The sequence below is a fragment of the Gymnoscopelus braueri genome (genome assembly GCF_963280865.1).
Source record: "Gymnoscopelus braueri genome assembly, chromosome: 3".
Taxonomy (NCBI): Eukaryota; Metazoa; Chordata; class Actinopteri; order Myctophiformes; family Myctophidae; genus Gymnoscopelus; species Gymnoscopelus braueri.
This window is the reverse complement of record NC_137612.1, coordinates 52,676,789-52,695,139: the sequence shown is the minus strand read 5'-3', so window position 1 is coordinate 52,695,139 and position 18,351 is coordinate 52,676,789. Positions and strand designations below refer to the sequence as shown.

The 18,351-nt window shown below is 44.3% G+C and overlaps 1 protein-coding gene across 1 annotated transcript in view; it reads right to left on the bottom strand.

Moving 5' to 3' along the window:
- Window positions 1-18,351, bottom strand: part of suclg2 (succinate-CoA ligase GDP-forming subunit beta) — a 179,129-nt gene that overhangs the window by 94,861 nt on the left and 65,917 nt on the right. Inside the window, exons 3-5 of the mRNA XM_080423817.1 lie at window positions 8,148-8,247; window positions 5,265-5,355; window positions 1,080-1,232 (exon numbers count right to left, since the gene is read on the bottom strand). Of these exons, the coding sequence (XP_080279943.1) occupies window positions 1,080-1,232; window positions 5,265-5,355; window positions 8,148-8,247 (344 nt within the window). The remainder of the gene's footprint in view (window positions 1-1,079; window positions 1,233-5,264; window positions 5,356-8,147; window positions 8,248-18,351) is intronic.

Here is an 18,351-nt window from a genome sequence, read left to right as displayed (position 1 = left end):
ATATAAAATAAATTTATTAAAAAAAAATCTCTCTCTGAGCTTTATTGAGTCAATTTTGTATAGTACGTACTGTCTTACAGTTTGGGGGGGGGGGGGGGGCGGCTGTGAATGATCCAAGCACCACCACCCAGAAATCACGTGATCGGCCTGGGCGGTAGCATGACGGTCCAGACACCCTAGGCTGCAATGCCAGCCTGACAGCGTGTCGCGGGTTCGACTCACGTTCCCGACGACCTTTGCTGCGTGTCACCTCCCCCATCTCTCTCCCCATTTCCTGTCAGCCTACTTTCCCCATCCCTCTCTAGAATAAAGGCATATAAAGCCCCCAAAAAATATTTAAAAAAAAGAGAATGTTCCATGATTTTTCGAAGGTCCAGTAAAAATCGCTGTTTTAGCTGGCAATAGACGGAAGAATTAATGAATTAATTCCTGGCAGTCAAAGAGTGAATACAAATGCCATTTTGGTGGGTGAATTTGAGGGTGAATTTGAGAAGGCTGAAATGTACTGTATTCTCATTCTCATTGCAGACAACAAATTCCTCCTTACTTCAATTAATTTAACATAAGGTACAGTATCTCCTACATATGGGTGATGCTTGTTGCAGGCGGGGGAGAGCTTCATCTGCTGCTGCTATCTTGGCAACAATAACACACTGACCAGACTAAACATGCTGACAGCATTAATAACTTGCAAAATGTTCTTTAAAAAAAAGTAAATATCTACTTAAAAATTGTCGTAGAGTAAAAAATGAAAAAAATGACTTAACTACCGTACTTGCCATTTCTGCATTTAGTAACAAGGTGGGAGGGGGTGTCTCAAATATGCTCACGTTTCATTATATCAAACAAGAATCGATCGCGGGGCAGGCCAGCAAATCTTGCTCAAATACTGCAGCACTTCAGCCCCAATCTGTCAGGAACTTGTAACGTATATATGGTCGAGTTGTGCGACGCTCTATATATATATATATATCCGTACAGCGTTTGCATTCTTTCAAGCCATCAATCATTCCATACAACACGAGTCACAGGAAAGCTAATACAGCGGCACACGCAGGTAGAAAAAATAAAAAATGTACCTTGAAGATTAGTTCTGGGGTGCGGGCGGCGACCTCCTCGATGTCCATGCCGCCCTGCGGGCTGCCCACCATGACGGGGCCGTTGGAGGCGCGGTCCATCAGGATGGCGAAGTAGGTCTCCCTAGTGATGTCCAGGGCCTCAGCCACCATCACCTGAATGTGACCAGGTGGTGGGGGAAAAGTACTCGATTGCTTTACTTTAAGTAAAAGTATCAATACTGCAATGTAGAAATACTCTGTTACAAGGGGGAAAAAAGGAACACAACATTCACTTGAGTAAAGAGTACAAAAGTATTGGCATCAAAATTTACTTAAAAGTACCAAAAGTAAAAGTACTCATTATGCAGAATGTCCCATTTCAAGTTTTCAAAGGTATGCAAATATTTTGAAAATACCAGATCTACAAGCTCACAATGCGTCGCATCGCGACACATTGTGAGCTTGTAGATCTGGTATTTTCAAATGGCCGAAATGTATATAGGGCTGGAAGTGGTTAATGTAGGTTTTGAAAAAAATAATAAAAATCTACAAAGTAACTAGTAATTAAAGTTGTTAAACGATTGTAGTGGAGTAAAAGTACAACATTTGGATCCGAGATGTAGTGGGAGTAGTAGTAAAAGTATTGGAAAATACTCAAGTACAAATACCTCTAAATTGTACTTAAGTACAGTACTGAAGTAAATGCAGTTTACTTTCCACCACTGAATGTGAGACACACACACACACACACACACACACACACACACACACACACACACACACACACACACACACACACACACACACACACACACACACACACACACACACACACACACACACACACACACACACACACACACACACACACACACACACACACACACACACACACACACACACACACACACACACACACTCTCTATCAGTGGACGCTAACAACGTGACCCGATGGCCAGGAGTAACAGGAAGAATACAGCCCTGTGAGCGAGCAAGGTGAACCAGACAGATGGGAAGCAAGAGAAGCGATGGCTATCAGGGTCAGGAGGACAGGACAAAGGAGAGAGGAGGCAGGGAGAAAAGTGAGAGAGAGGGAGAGAAAGAGAGACACAGAGAGGGGAGAGTGCTTGCGTTTGTGTGAGCATGTGTGGCGCGTTCCTCCCTTTCATTTCATGAAACGCTTCTTTTCGTCACTCACTCACTCTTTCCAGCTATTAGAGTGGTGTAAAGTAACTAAGTACATGTACTCAAGTACTGTCCTTGAGTACAAGTTTGAGGTACTTTTACTTTGCTGGAGTATTTCCAATTTGTCTATACTTTTACTTCTACTCCACTACATCCCAGAGGCAAATATTGTACTTTTACTCCACTACAATTATTTGAAAACGTACTAGTTACTTTGCAGATATAAATTATTACATTATAAAACATACATTAACCACTTTAGCCCTATTGTATACATAGGCTATTTGAAAATAGACGGATCTACAAGCTCACAACGCGTCGCGGGTTGTGAGCTTGTAGATCTGCTATTTTCAAAAAACGTTTTGTACTTTTACTTTTGGTACTTTTAAGTACATTTTGGCACCAATACTTGTGTACTTTTACTCAAGAGAAATGATGAATTCCAGACTTGTAAACGGGAGTACTTCTACATTGCAGTATCGATACATGTACGATACATGTACAAACAAAACGTTTGAGTACTTTTCCCACCACTGGCTATATCTTTATATCTATTATCAAGCCTTCATCTCCTCTCTTGCCTTTCTCTTCCCCCCCCCGTCCATTCATTCATCCATCCATCCATCCATCGGGGCCCCATGGTAGTACTACAGTAGATGTCTGCAGTACACGGATGCAGAAGCACAGTGTGAGAGAGAGAGAGAGAGAGAGAGAGACAGAGAGAGAGTGGGCGTAGAGATGAGGGTTCCACTGGCAGGTTGACAGCTGAGCCCTGGTTCTTATCTGACAGGCCCCCGGTGTCTGACAGCGCTTCTACCCAGCCAGCGTTGGAGGGGTGTTGGGTGGGGGGGACCCCCCCACCAACCCCCCCCCCCGCCGGTCAATCACCACTTAGTCTGTCCTGCTCGGACTCCCTCTCTCCAGATGCACGACGCGGGTGACAAGAGGACGTTCTTGGTTATGTCAGTTTGTGGTGGTGGTGGTGGTGGTGGTGGTGGTGGTGGTGGTGGTGGTGGTGGTGGTGGTGGTGGTGGTGGTGGTGGTGGTGGTGGTGGTGGTGGTGGTGGTGGTGGTGGTGGTGGTGGTGGTGGTGGTGGTGGTGGTGGTGGTGGTGGTGGTGGTGGTGGTGGTGGTGGTGGTGGTGGTGGTGGTGGTGGTGGTGGTGGTGGTGGTGGTGGTGGTGGTGGTGGTGGTGGTGGTGGTGGTGGTGGTGGTGGTGGTGGTGGTGGTGGTGGTGGTGGTGGTGGTGGTGGTGGTGGTGGTGGTGGTGGTGGTGGTGGTGGTGGTGGTGGTGGTGGTGGTGGTGGTGGTGGTGGTGGTGGTGGTGGTGGTGGTGGTGGTGGTGGTGGTGGTGGTGGTGGTGGTGGTGGTGGTGGTGGTGGTGGTGGTGGTGGTGGTGGTGGTGGTGGTGGTGGTGGTGGTGGTGGTGGTGGTGGTGGTGGTGGTGGTGGTGGTGGTGGTGGTGGTGGTGGTGGTGGTGGTGGTGGTGGTGGTGGTGGTGGTGGTGGTGGTGGTGGTGGTGGTGGTGGTGGTGGTGGTGGTGGTGGTGGTGGTGGTGGTGGTGGTGGTGGTGGTGGTGGTGGTGGTGGTGGTGGTGGTGGTGGTGGTGGTGGTGGTGGTGGTGGTGGTGGTGGTGGTGGTGGTGGTGGTGGTGGTGGTGGTGGTGGTGGTGGTGGTGGTGGTGGTGGTGGTGGTGGTGGTGGTGGTGGTGGTGGTGCTGAAGTCGGCCCCCGAGACTCAACTATCCCGTCTGGTTTCTTTTTGACCGCTGTTCTTTGTTATAATCGGTGGTGTTAAAGTAACTAAAGTACATTTACTCGAGTGCTGTACTTAATTTTGAGGTATTTCCGGTTTTCAGTACTTTTACTGCTACTCCACTACGTCTCAGTGGTAAATATTGTATATTGTACCACTACAATTACTTGAAAACTTTTGTTTACTAGTTACTTTGTAGATTTTGATTGTTATTACAAAACATATATTAACCACTTCAGCCCCTATATACAATTCAACCATTTGAATATAGCCGATCTACAAGCTCACAATGCGTCGCGATGCGACACATTGTGAGCTTGTAGATCGGCTATTTTCAAAAGATTTGCACACATTTTATACATTTGAAAACTTGTGAAATGGGACATTCTGCATAATGAGTACTTTCTACTTTTGGTACTTTAAGTACATTTTCATACCAATACTTTTGTACTTTTAGTAAATATTGAATTCCGGACTTTTGTAACAGAGTATTTCTACAATGCCATATTCATACTTTTACTTAAGTAAAGAACGTGAGTGCTTTTTCCACCACTGGTTATAATTCATTTGCCTAACTTCTGGCTGTGTCTTCCATCGCTAAAAAATCAAATATATACACTAAAATAAAATAATGATAGAGAAATAGTGACAATCATTTGATTCCCCCTCAGCTCTGCAGTGGGGGCCATGAGTGGGGGGACAGCTACGTGCCTGGCTGCGCCTGGCGGCGATGAAAGCAAATTTTAATGGGGAGCTCAAGGCCACATTTCAATTATAGGGAGGGGAAGGACAGAGCGGGGGGAGAAGTAGAGGTGGGCAGAATAGAGTTTTGAAAGTGAGGGAGAGGGAGAGAGACAGAGAGACATGCTAGAGGCCAGGGAGGCTTCATTACCTGGAAATGTGTGTTTGTAGGGGTTTCGGAGGCGGGCGCAGTGTAGCGAGCGAGAAAAATATTATTCCTGCTTGTTAGTTGCAGATGTGAGCGTCCATGTATTATTTATGGCGATGAACCGTGACACCAAATTGCACGTATATACCCACAGCAAGCGACAGTGACCAAGATACAGTATGTGCCATGACTAAAGAAAGAAAGACAACAAAGCCGAAACCACACCCGCAGAGTCATTAATTTTACGGCACTGCATTAGCAGGCTAAGATAACCCCAGACTAAGGCAGTGAGTATATTAAAGAGGAGAGAGATCAGAGTGTTATCTGTGTATCTTTGCTGCTTTGTTCTGGGTAGTGTAGTGTGGGGGCTCACTCACCGTTTTCACTTTCACGCCGTCTTTCGGCGTCTGCTTGGTAGTCAGGTTGAATCCCAGCATCTTATTGGCCAGCTCGCCCACCACTGCAGGGCTGGGGAGAGAGGGAGAGAGAGAGGGAAGGGGGGGCCGGGGGATGGGTTACCGGCTCAAATGGCATCCAATTATTTTACAATAATGAATTAACCCTTTGAGACCGGGAGCGCATCTGTGTGTCGTTTTAAGATTTATTTGGGCTATTCAAAAATAGCAGATCTACAAGCTTGTAAAAAAACAAAAAACAAACAGTTTTTTGTTTTTCGTTATTTGGCCGTAGACCCCCTCATCTCAAAATATCTGTCTTTTAGAAGACATTTGTAGAATCCCCCAGAACCAAATATCTGAGTTCCAAAAAAAAAAATATATATATATATATATATTCAAAGATTTGCACACATTTTCACTTTTTTTTTTTTTAAATAGCAGATCTACAAGCTCGTAGCACGACACTCGGTGCCGCGCTAAGAGCTTGTAGATCTGCTATTTTTGAATAGCCCAAAGAAATCTGAAAAATTACACACAGATGCGTTCCCGGTCTTAATGGGTTAAACCAACAGATGAAAGCACACGTTGCAAAATCTCTACAAAGACAAGAGAGCAGAACAGAGGGAGAACTCACATACACACACAAATGACTTTTTTCTTTTTCAGAGTTTTTCTCATTTGAATGGAGACATGACACTTTCTGGGGCGCTGTCGCCGTGGTAAGATATTCCTGACAAGGCACAGCTTCAGGAGAATCTGCAATACGGCGACACCACTCTTTGAATGAGCCTGTCCTTATTCCAGCTGCTGAAAAAGTCAGCCTGCGTTCCCTGGCCTGGGCCGAGTCTCTCTCCAAGTCTCTCCGCTTTTTTGAAAAGTGAATACAAATGAACCCAGGGGTTTGTGCTGCACCCTTTGATAGATGAGCACAAGGTGAACTGCGCGCACGCCGCGCACGCACGCACGTACGCCGTCACTGTCTGAGGACAACGAATTTTGAGCAAGTCTCACTTTTTGGGGGAAAAAAAAGTTTCCCCGGCCATCTGAAACGGTGAAGTAGGGTGACAATGATACATGTCGGGGAGAATTGTCATAAATCACCTTTTTTTTTTGTCTTTAAGGTGAACGATGCAGTTGAGGCACAGAGTTTCTGTTACGTGGAACGGGCTCTGGAACATTCTGCAGTTTTTTTGTGCTTAGACTTGCATTTTTTTTTTTTTAAATCTAATTTAAAAACCTTTGTCAATGTTGAAGCCATGTCTTGATGTCAAACGGCTTTTTAGTTATATTTTCTCGTTTTGACTTTAAAAAAATGTAATAATTTCTTCTAGAATTAAATATCGGAGCATTCGTTGCTGTCCGGCAGAAACCAGCTAACTCCATTTTGACGCTTTCGCCTTTTTTCCATAAATCAGGGCCATTTAACACCCTTTACGTCTGTGTGCTGGTAAAAAAAATATTGAACCCGCATTAAAAAGCGCTTCTGACAAAACCAGCTAACTCCATTGGAATCCTCAAGCTTTCTGCTAAACCAGCTAACTCCACCGGAGTTAGCTGGTTTAGCTGACTCCAGGCTCAAAATTGCACTGGGCTTGTGAACTTGGAGGTCCATTCAGCTGTTCTTATCAATGATGAACAAAACCTCCTAACTCCACTTTTTTTCCATTTCCTGAAAAATGTGCTGGTTTCTGCCGGACAGCAGAGATATACAGTACTGTGTACAGTATATACGTAGCTGTCAAAAAACTAGAAGTCTACAATATGCTTGGACACCTCAACAGCAGCGAATAAATAAAAAAAAACAGCAAGGGGCGCACAGCACTGTCAAAACTAAAATTCCCCCTTTTCAAAGTTTAATTGAGGGCAGCTGCTGCATCCAAATAAGATGCAGATAAAGAAAGATGTGTTTGCAATATGAGTCGTCTAACTCGAGTCTCTGAGTCTGGGGACTGGGGACGGCTTGAGGACTCTTTGAGCCTCTTGTTTCTAAAAAGCCAGCAGTTGCAGGAGAGAACACACTCTCTTAACCCCTTAACTCAGGGGTCTTCAACGTTTTCAGGCCTAGGACCGCCTAGCTGAGAGAGAGATGAAGCAGGGACCCCCTCTATATTGTATACAATTGTGTTTCAGATAAACTTTTGCTGCTCTTTTTTCCCCTCTACACCTATAACTCTTTGCCAAAAATAGCCGATCTACAAGCTCACAACGCCTCGCGCTGCGAGGCGTTGTGAGCTTGTAGATCTGCTATTGTTGGCAAAAGTTCTCCTGAGAAAAGGGATGCTATGGTTCAAGTGGTTAATGTAAAAAAATTGAAAGATTTGGCAGACCCCCTGTAGTAACTCTGAGGACCCCCTAGGGGTCCCGGACCCCCTGTTGAAGACCCCTGCCTTAAAGGGATAGTTCACCCCTTTTTTTCTATTGATTAGTCACACCATGGAGACTTGAATCCATGGATATTTTTTAGTTTTTGTCGCATTCCTAATCCAATAATCTGATGACCGGCAGCGGTTCCAGTAGGAGTGTGTCTCCTACTGGAACCGCTCAAGACTAACTGAAAGCCAAAAGGACAATGTGATGGGCATTTGTGTCTTAACCACATTTTCAACACTATAATTACATCTTTCATTGTAGATATAAATCAGTCTTTTTGTGTTTTACTTAAGTCTTAATGCATCTAGAGTTTGTTTGCATTTGTTTGTGGAGCGAGACTAAATGACACAGCCAAAGTGTAAAATAATACTTTTTACATGTCAAAAAAATGACACAGATGCGTTCCAGGTCCTAACGGGTTAAAAGTGGTTAAATCAAAGACCTTTGATGAGCGAGAGCTGGCAAGGGGAAAAAATACTGGTGTATACTTACTCCTTAGTTAAGTGCACTCCACCTTTGAGGCCGCTGTCAAACACGCCCTTCCCTCTGCCACCGGCCAGAATCTGAGCCTTCAGCACGATCTCCTTGACATCTGAGAGAGACGGAGACACAGCCAAAGAGTCACACACAAGAGAAACGGAGACAGGGAGAGAGTTCAGACAGCCGGCTGGAAATATCAAACATTTTCACGGCGAGAATTCCAATATGCGGTATTAGAATGCAAAACCTGCAGATAAGAGAGGATTTTAGTCGTTAGACTAGATTTAGCACAGAGTTCATTATAACTGTCTATGTCATTCTCTCTTCTGACTGGTGAAATAATAGTTAACACATTCGGTGCCAGAGTTGTATTAAAAAAGTGACGTTGAGTCCCAGAGATCTCACCGTTTGTAACGCTACGCTGTTTACAGCTGCAGACTCCACGACGAGATAAACAATATACGCGTGCACGATGGTGGATGGTCCTGGCTAACGCCTGGAACAATAACATCTCTCACGCGAGTCACCACAGCGGAGTGATCTCGGATCGAAAATGAGTGGTTTTCCCCACTGTAAAAAGTTAAGGAAAAATTGAGTTTTTTTGCAAGGAGATAGAATGGGAGTGGACGGGAGCCATTTTTTTTGGCACGGTGATCCATCTGTCCCTTCCTTTTCAGAGGCAGCTGTGCTAACCCCCCCCCCCCCCTTGTGGAAAAAAACAAAAAGATTGATTTCACGTAGATTACCGGTTTTGTCACTTTTTGCAAAACCGTAGATTTACAGTAAGTTAAAGTACTTGCTTGGGATCCCCTGAAACTGGACACTTGGGGTCCCCAGACCGCATGTTGAGAACCATTACTGTATGGTACGCAGAGGAGTCACACACACACACACACACACACACACACACACACGTACGTTTCTGTCCAGTCCTACTAGCCTAATTACAGAGTTACACTTTGTCCGTAAAGTGCAAAGTGTGCGTAAAAAAAATATGACACTTTTGAGTCCACGTGCATGGAACATCTGAAACACAGGAAATAAACAGGAGCTCATGTTCGTGTCCCTCGTGGTTGCATGGCCTTAACCACTTGCAAACTATTTTTGGAACTAGGGTGCCAAGGTGCATCAATGCTAGAGTGTTTAAATAATCTCAACGTGGTGGAGTGGTAAACAACAACCAACGGTACAGTGTGATGCATGTTAGGAAAACCTGCACGACCTTTGCTTCAATTACGTAGGCACCTTGCATCCGCGCTCCCATCTCTGCTACACGGTGAGAGGGACCACTTTTAACCCATTAAGACCGGGAACGCATCTGTGTCATTTTCAGATTTCTTTGGGTATTCAAAAAAAATAGCAGATCTACAAGCTCATAGCACCAAGTGCTGCGCTATAAGCTTGTAGAACTGCAATTGTTTGAAAAAAACATTTTTTTCTTTTTGCAAATCTTTGAATATATATATTTTTTTTTTAAAGCGAGCATTTTTAACTCAAATCTTTGCTTCTGAGGGATTCTACAAAAAAAATGTTTTAAAGCTTGTTGCTATAACATCAGTGGTTCTCAAACTTTTTTCATCTCATGGACCCCCTCATGTTCCAGGGACCTCCGCAGAAGCAAAGATTTGAGTTAAAAATGTATTCATATTCAAAGTTTTGCTCACATTTCCACAATCTAATAGCAGACATAATATCTGATCTGCTATTTTTGAATAGCCCAAAGAAATACAAAAAAAATGACACAAATGCATTCCCGGTCTTAATGGGTTAAGAGGGAGGGGCCACTCTGCATTCCGTTCCATTGCCCTCGACCGCAGCCTCCCTCTATTCAAAATGGAGCGATGAGAGCACTTGATGGAGGCTGGCTGTCTGGCTATTAGGTTATTATTATCATCTAGGTGAGGGGGAGTTCGGCTATTGACGGGTGCCTGCCATCAGGACGGGGAAGTGGACCATGCGGGGAAGAGAGGAGATTGGGGGGGAGATTGGGGGGGAGATTGGGGGCGGCTGCCACTACGCCATGCCTGGAAAGACGCCTCGTCCTTGGGCTAAGAGAGAGAGAGAGGGAGCCCTTGTCTTCTCGTGAATCGGTGAGAGAAAACTGGGCTCTTCAAGGCAGGGTGTGTGTAAAGAGTCTAGACAGGAGCCGGCGAGACTAAGGAAGCTATAATAAAAATCTCCGGGGGCCTGCTTCTTTGGACATGACACAGAGAGGACGATCTCTTGACAGGGTGGCAGGGATTCAAACCAACACTGCTTTATAGTGAGGCCTTTCCTCTCTCCCTATGTCTCTGGAGAGGGGAGTACTGAGAGAGACGGAGAAAGAGGCCAGGTCAGAGAGAGAGGGGGGGGGAGAGAGAGAGAGAGAGAGAGAGGGAGAGAGGGAGAGAGGGAGAGAGAGAGAGAGAGAGAGAGAGGGGGGGGGTGAGAGAGCAAAGATAAAACATTGAAAGAGCTTTGAGAGGTGTCAACGAATATATTATTTAACTTTGAACCTTGAGTCCCTATTTTGGGCAAAATTCAACATTTTCAAAATGTTTCAAAAAGTAAAAAAAAAAAAGGTGAAATAGTAGATCTACAAGCTCATAAAGCATTGTGATACATTGCGAGCTCGTAGATATGTTATTTCTGCTATTCCTCGCACGACAAAAGCATCGTGCTTAAGAGGTGAGTGAATATATTAATACAAAAAAAGGAGTTCAAAGTGAGATGAAATGATGGTGTCCTGCGGGCCTGTGTGCCACAGGGGGGGGGGGGGGGGGCACACAGGAAATGCAGCACCGGGAGACTCTGCTCCACATTGATTGTGGAGGATGCTGAGACACCGGCGATGCGACACTGACGACAACCTTAAAACAAGCAAGACATGATTCTACAAGCTCGGCTGTATTAGCTGAATTAAAAAGGCACGTAATGTGCCAGGGAAGGGTAATGGGGTGAGAACAAGGCAGGTGTTCATGCCTGCTGCACCAGTAATTGATAGGAAAATGCCTTATTATGCAGTGCTACAATGTGGCATGAGGCAACCTCAGCATTAACAAAGAAAAAAAGAGAAAAAATTAAGATTGACAACTTGCTGATCACAATGCGGAAAAAGAGAAAAATGACGGCTCTAATTCAACCTAACTCAGCATGACCCCCTGTATGTGTATAACCAAAAAACATACCCTGCCCTTTCAAAAAGCTGAAATGAACCCATTTCTGCAGAAAGCAAAACAATTAAAAGGGGACTACTGTATATTAGGGCTGGGCAATATCGATATTGTGATATGAGACTAGATATTGTCATAATATTGTGATTAGGCCTGTCTACATAATTGTCTAATCGCAATAATTTTTGCATAATCGTTTCCATGTTGAAAAATGTAAGCACATTTTCACAAATCAAAAAAAGCAGAAATAGCAGATCTACAAGCTTACAACGATCTACAAGCAGATCTACAAGATCTGCAAGATCTACAAGCAGATCTACAAGCTTATCTACAAGCTTACAACCAGGGACTCCCAGAATCTACAAGCTTACAAGATCTACAAGCTTACGTAGCTCTTAAGTTGTAAGATCTACAAGCTTACGTAGATCTTAAAGGTTTCATGACGTTCAGTTTTACCACACATTAAAAGTCTTTGTCATGGTCCTTCAAACCTGTATAGAAAGTTTTAACAAAAAATTCCACTCCATTGATCCATGGCAGGTGTTTTTCTCTCACATTTCTAAAGCCTTTTCAACTGCAATGAAAAAAGAAATATTTGCCTGCGGGTGTCGCTGGTGAGGGATTTTGCCTGTCAATCATCGCCTCTGCTCCGCCCCCCCCAAAGGAAAGGATAGGGGAGTAGGGGAGGGGAGGGGCGAGGAGGAGAGTGGGCGGGATTAATCGACTGTGACCTCACTGCCGAAGGGCCAAGCTCAGATTACTTTTCAGCCTAATTATTCAGAAAACCCCAGACCACAGAAAATCCACTGAATGTTCAAAGTTCAGATTTTTTGGGTGTAATTGAGGTCATAAAACCCGCAAAAAAAACATAAAAATAAAAAAAGGGAAAATGAATGTCATAGAACCTTTAAGTTGTAAGATCTACAAGCTTACAACGCGTCACTTTGTGACACGTTGTAAGCTTGTAGATCAGCTATTTCTGCTATTTTTACATAAGAAATGATTAAATATGTCAATAATTTCTTTGTATATTTAATCATTAGTCATATCTGCCCTGTGGGACTTTTTATTGCGAAGCCTAAAAGGCAAAAATAAATAAAATGTGTATTCCTATGTTCCAATGTTCAATGGCCACAAACACAATCAAATCGTTAATTGCAATGATGTGTCACAATCAATCGTCAACTTGAATTTGTAATCATGACAGCCCTAATTGTGATATGGCATAAGTACGACAGAATGTGTGTGTGTGTGTGTGTGTGTGTGTGTGTGTGTGTGTGTGTGTGTGTGTGTGTGTGTGTGTGTGTGTGTGTGTGTGTGTGTGTGTGTGTGTGTGTGTGTGTGTGTGTGTGTGTGTGTGTGTGTGTGTGTGTGTGTGTGTGTGTGTGTGCGTGCGTGCGTGCGTGCGTGCGTGCGTGCGTGCGTGCGTGCGTGCGTGCGTGTGTGTGTGTGTGTGTGCGTGCGTGCGTGTGTGTGTGTGTGTGTGTGAATGAGAAGGAGGACGGTGGAACGGTGAGGATGCAATGAGTAGGAGGAGGTGGTGAAGGTGAAGTTTAAGTACCTGGGGTCAACTGCCCAAAGTAATGGGGGAGTGCGGAGGAGGAGAAGTGCAGGCGGGGTGGAACGGATGGAAGGAAAGTGTCAGGAGTTTAGTTAGTGACAGAAGAGTAACAGCGAGAGTGAAAGGGAAGTTGCATAAGAAGGTAGCGAGAACAGCTATGCTGCACAGCTGAGAAATGGTGGCAATGGCGGAAAAAAAAGACTAAATTGATTAACCACGTAGTGACGTAGCCATGTATTCTACTTTTGTTGTATACTGGTGGCGTCCAAAAATAGTGAAAATAGCCAATATACAAGCTCTCAATGCGATTGTGATGCGTTGTGAGCTTGTAGATCTGCTACTATCGAATATTAAACGTAATAATAATTAGGGAATCCGGGATGCGCGGATATATCGGCCACATATCGGTATCGGGCCGATGTTTGCCACTTTCGGTCATCATCGTTTTTAAAAAGGAGTTAGGAGGCAATTAAGTTGTGCTTCTGCAGATTCTGAACAGTTATTTCTTCTAATGAAGATGTATTTGTTTCCCTGGCACATAAGGGGGAAATAATAACACCAAAAACTAAATAAACAAATATCAGTATCGGCTATCGGCTAAATTGTTCATTTAAACATCGGCAAAGAATTTCCATATCGGTGCATACCTAAGTAATAATCGCAAAAAGCACCCCCCCCCAAGCCCAAGGAGAAGGTAACAAAGGTCCTCAAAGATCACAGGGAACATGCCACATAGGGAAGAACAGGTCAGCCATTAACCGGTATAAAAGACAGACAGTAATATGGCCTCTTAACTAACACAGAAGTTTGGTTGCTTAATGAGCCCTATGCCGTGTGCAGTGGACAGCTGAGGAGGGGCGGCGTGTAAAATCACAGGAGGAAATGCTAGCTTTCATGTTGGAGCTTCACCACGTGGCGCTCAGACAAGGGCAAACAAAGGGCACGCGTCTGGACCTAATCAGCGGATACACGCCGCCGACGACCGACGACCGACCGGGGGCGAGTTCGCGGCGTTTCGTACAGCAAGCGATACAAAATGAAACCTGCGAGCTAGAAAAAGGTCATGTGGAGATACGACACACCAGGTGTTAATTAAAGTCACACTATGTCGAGTGTGCGACAGTCTATCATACCGAACTTGTACCGTATGTGTGGGGCTGATTGGGGCTGCTCTGGGTGGGTGTGTGTGTGTGTGTGTGTGTGTGTGTGTGTGTGTGTGTGTGTGTGTGTGTGTGTGTGTGTGTGTGTGTGTGTGTGTGTGTGTGTGTGTGTGTGTGTGTGTGTGTGTGTGTGTGTGTGAGAGATGATAGACTGTAAAGTTGCGGAAAGAGATGTGAATATACAGACACCCTGAAAATAGCCTTTAAAAATGCAATATAGTCTATCTAATATTAATCCAATACTAGAGATAATACATTAAGGCCTGCATTTACAATACAGTATATATATAGTCTTCTGAGCAGTCAAAGTGCTGTACACTGTATCACATGTACAATGTATGTCACATTCACCCAATCACACACCGATAGCAGTGGTCACCAAACAAGAGCACCATCCTGCTCATCTAGAGCAGTTTGGAGTTCAGTGTCTGGCTCAAGGACGCGAGGACTGGCTCAACCGGAAACGGGCGGCCGCTCGACCTTCCGAGCCAATACCGCCCATTAACCCATTGAGACCGGGAACTTGAGTTAAAAGCATTATTTCACACTTTGGCTATTCAAAAATAGCAGATATACAAGCTCATAGCGCGGCACCGAGTGCCGCGCTATGAGCTTGTAGATCTGCTATTTTTGAAAAATCGTGAAAATGTGTGCAAATCTTGAATATATTATTCTAATGCGAAAGTTTTTAACTCAAATCTTTGCTTCTGGGGGTCCCTGGAACAAAATATTTTTAGATGGGGGGTCGGCGGCCAAATACATATAATTGTGGGGGTCCTTGACATGAAAAAGTTTGAGCACCACTGATATAGAAACATATGTTTTTTTCAGAATACTGTTGGGATTTAGAGGACATTTGTAGAATCGGCTTCAGGTCTTAATGGGTTAAAGCAGAAATTAAGGGAAGGCCGTCACGTCTTTGTATAATCCGTTCAACATATCTATTTGTCACACACACACACACACACACACACACACACAGTGAGGAAGAAGCAGAGAGAAGGGGACATTTGCATTTCCATGTACAGTACTTCATTTTGTCTGGAAAAAACGGGGCTGCAGATTAACATCGCGCAACATCTCCAATCCTATCAGACGCAAACCGCAGTTACACGGCCTTCCCCGGGCGCAACTCATTCTCTAGTAATGAAAGCAAATCAACTCCCAGTCTATTTACACATGGCAGCAGCTGGCACAGAGGATGTTACTTTTCCACGTTACTCTATCCAATCACCCCCAACGCCCACCCCATTTTCTCTCTCAGGCTCTCTCCCACTCTCCGTCTCTCCCTCTCTCCAAATGCTCCTTCTCGCAAGCACCCACTCCCATTTTGAGCACCTGCCCAGGGCTGATTAGGGGCAGAGTTACTGTAGCACTAGCCTGATAGTTAATTAAGACATGGAGGCTAGGAGCTAGGGTGGAGTTGGGTGGAGGGGTGAGAGAGAACAAGTCATGGCCACAATCTGCACATGCAGACAGACAGACAGACAGACAGACAGACAGACAGACAGACAGACAGACAGACAGACAGAGAGAGAGAGAGAGAGAGAGCAAAGAATGTAGGAAAAGAACAAGGCGGCTTTCCCCAATGTGTGCGTTTCGTAATGAAAGTAATGTGGCGGCTAAACGGTGAAGGCTAATCAAACTCTTGGGAGAGAGGGAAAAAACCCACACAAACACACACACACACACACACACACACACACACACACACACACGAAGAAGACGGTGGCTTCGCACAGATAAATGGCACAAACGAGAGAGCACATGAAAAAGGAAGTGACCTTTTCGACATCAACATCTGCTCCTTCAACATTAAAGTAAACCTCCTAGGTCTGAGAGAGTTAATCCATGCCTGAGGCAAAACAGACTCCTGTGTCCTGAGAGGAGAACCACAAAAAAGAAACAGGAAGAAATTCAACAAAAGACATAAACTGACAAAGACATACTGTAGATTCCCATTGTTATTAACCCATTGAGACCGGGAAAGCATCTGAAATGTGGCTATTCAAAAATAGCAGATATACAAGCTCATGAGCTTGTAGATCTGCGATTTTTTGTTTTAATCATGAAAATGTGTGCAAATCTTTGAATATATATATATGTTTCAACTCAAATCTTTGCTCCTGGGGATTCTGCACAACAGTTTTTTGAAAAAACGTACGTTATAATCAGTGGTTCTCAAACTTTTTCATGTCAAGGACCCCCAAAATTACATGTATTTGACCACGGACCCCCATCTAAAAATATTGTGTTCCAAGGACCCCCCCTCCTCCCCCAGAAGCAAAGATTTGAGTTACAAATGTTACAAAAACATATACTATATTCAAAGATTTGCATAAATGTTCACGATTTTTCAAAAATGGCAGATATACAAGCTTAGTGCGGCACTCGGTGCCGCGCTATGAGACCACATATTCACCTGAGAGGATATTTCAGAATAGAGAGAACAGTCAGCCATGAGTTTCTCCTCTTTGCAGTGATCTAATTGGCCTATGCTGTGATGGACCTTCATAGACTTCCACATTACACAAACTACATTTGTCTTCATCTTAAAGAGTGCAGCCTACGCAGCCGCTGTGGGGACAAGAGCTCATAACATTAATTCAACGAACTCAACTGCGTTTCATTTGAAGCATTAACCACTTTCAAAAGGGCAATTCTTTTCTAACCCTAAACTAATGAGCGTTCCTAATTATTAAAAAACAAAACAGACGATCCACGAGATGCTCATTACTTTCTCTTTCGCACTAAAGAAACATTGTAACCTCGCCTCACCTCTAATGGCATAAGCAAGCCGCATGACTCTATTGTTTTACTATGGCACTGGCTATCTAAATGCATGGAATAGGAGGACATTGTTAAGACGTTTCGGTTCATAGTTCGTCATTATTGGAGCGTCAAAGCTTATACAAGCTCATCTCTTTGTAAACTTTTACCATTTCCAATTCTCGGAAAAGGTCAAAAAGAAAAGTTCCCTCATTCAAGCCATGATAGAAGAGGAAGCAAGGCGAATGGAAACCGTGTGAACTTTTCCCTCCGTCTTGACATATAATGGCCTCAGGAGGAGGACGCTAGGGCTGAGCATCGATATAGAAACCTAGATACCTCATTGGCCACTGCAGTTCGTTGGAGCCGCCTGTATCGCGGCCCGCCATATTAGAGGGGGCACGCTGCCACTCAAAGTGACTACTGGCCAATCAAAGCGCGTTGACTACTGGCCAATCACAGTGTGTTGACTACTGGCCAATCACAGCGGGTCTAACTGACTAGCTGCTACGCAGCTACCTTTTAACTCTTTAACTGCCAGAGTATATACATTAATTAACTCACCCAATGCCCGTGATTTTTGTGTTTTATAACCTTTTCAAGGAGTCAAAGAATATTTATCTCCAGTATGATCGATCCCCTGATGGTTGCTAATCAGGGAGGGTGTCACTGTGTGGTTTCACAAATGTCATTTGTTGTCCGCCTTTGAAAATAATGTCTCGGCCAAAAGTACATAGTAAAAAAAAAGTACAAAGGAGCTGAGATACAGCATTTTTAACTCAATTCCTGCCATACACGCATAAAGTCGTTCTATTAAATAGCGCACTTGCCCGCCAACGCGCATAAAGTCGTTCTATTAAAAAAAATTGCCACGCTGTTTTAGGCACCGCAACACAGCTCTGGGATGATCCATCGTCAATCAGAGAAGAAGTATGTGGATGTGACATCATTTCAAAAAACGTCACTTCCACCCACCCTGGCGATGGGATTTTCAGAAAAACAGCTGTAACTCAGTTGCTGTTTTTTTGCATTGAAAACCACTGTTTTCAGCGGGCCCCAGCCCCAAAATGGCGGATCGCCGTTGGAATGTTGTGGTTCGTCTGAATACACAGATCCCTCCACCTACCCCTTCCCTCTGCCTTTTTTGTTTTTTTGGAACACAATGACGGCGTTTCAAATATCATCGGATGAAGGTAATTACGCTGGCAAGGGGATAACAAACGATGTTTAATACCTTGGTGGGTGATGTGTTAAGTAATAAGTTAAAATGGAAGTGAATGGAGCAGCAAATCTTCAGATCACGTTGATCTATAGTCGGAAAACCACTGAAAACAAAAGCTCGTCCAAACTAGTCATTGGCAGGCTGGCGACATAGCCGAATTCGACGTGTCCGCATGGCAGGCAAAGAGTTAAGCATTGTGTGATCCTCTTTCCATTGGCATTTCCAGAACGCAAACCCCCGGAAAAAACAAGCTCGAGTCTGAACAACAAAGACCTCACAGTATCACAAACCGTGGCAAAAACAAAGCGAAAAAACAATTGGTGTGACCCATTTGACCTGACATACCTGACAC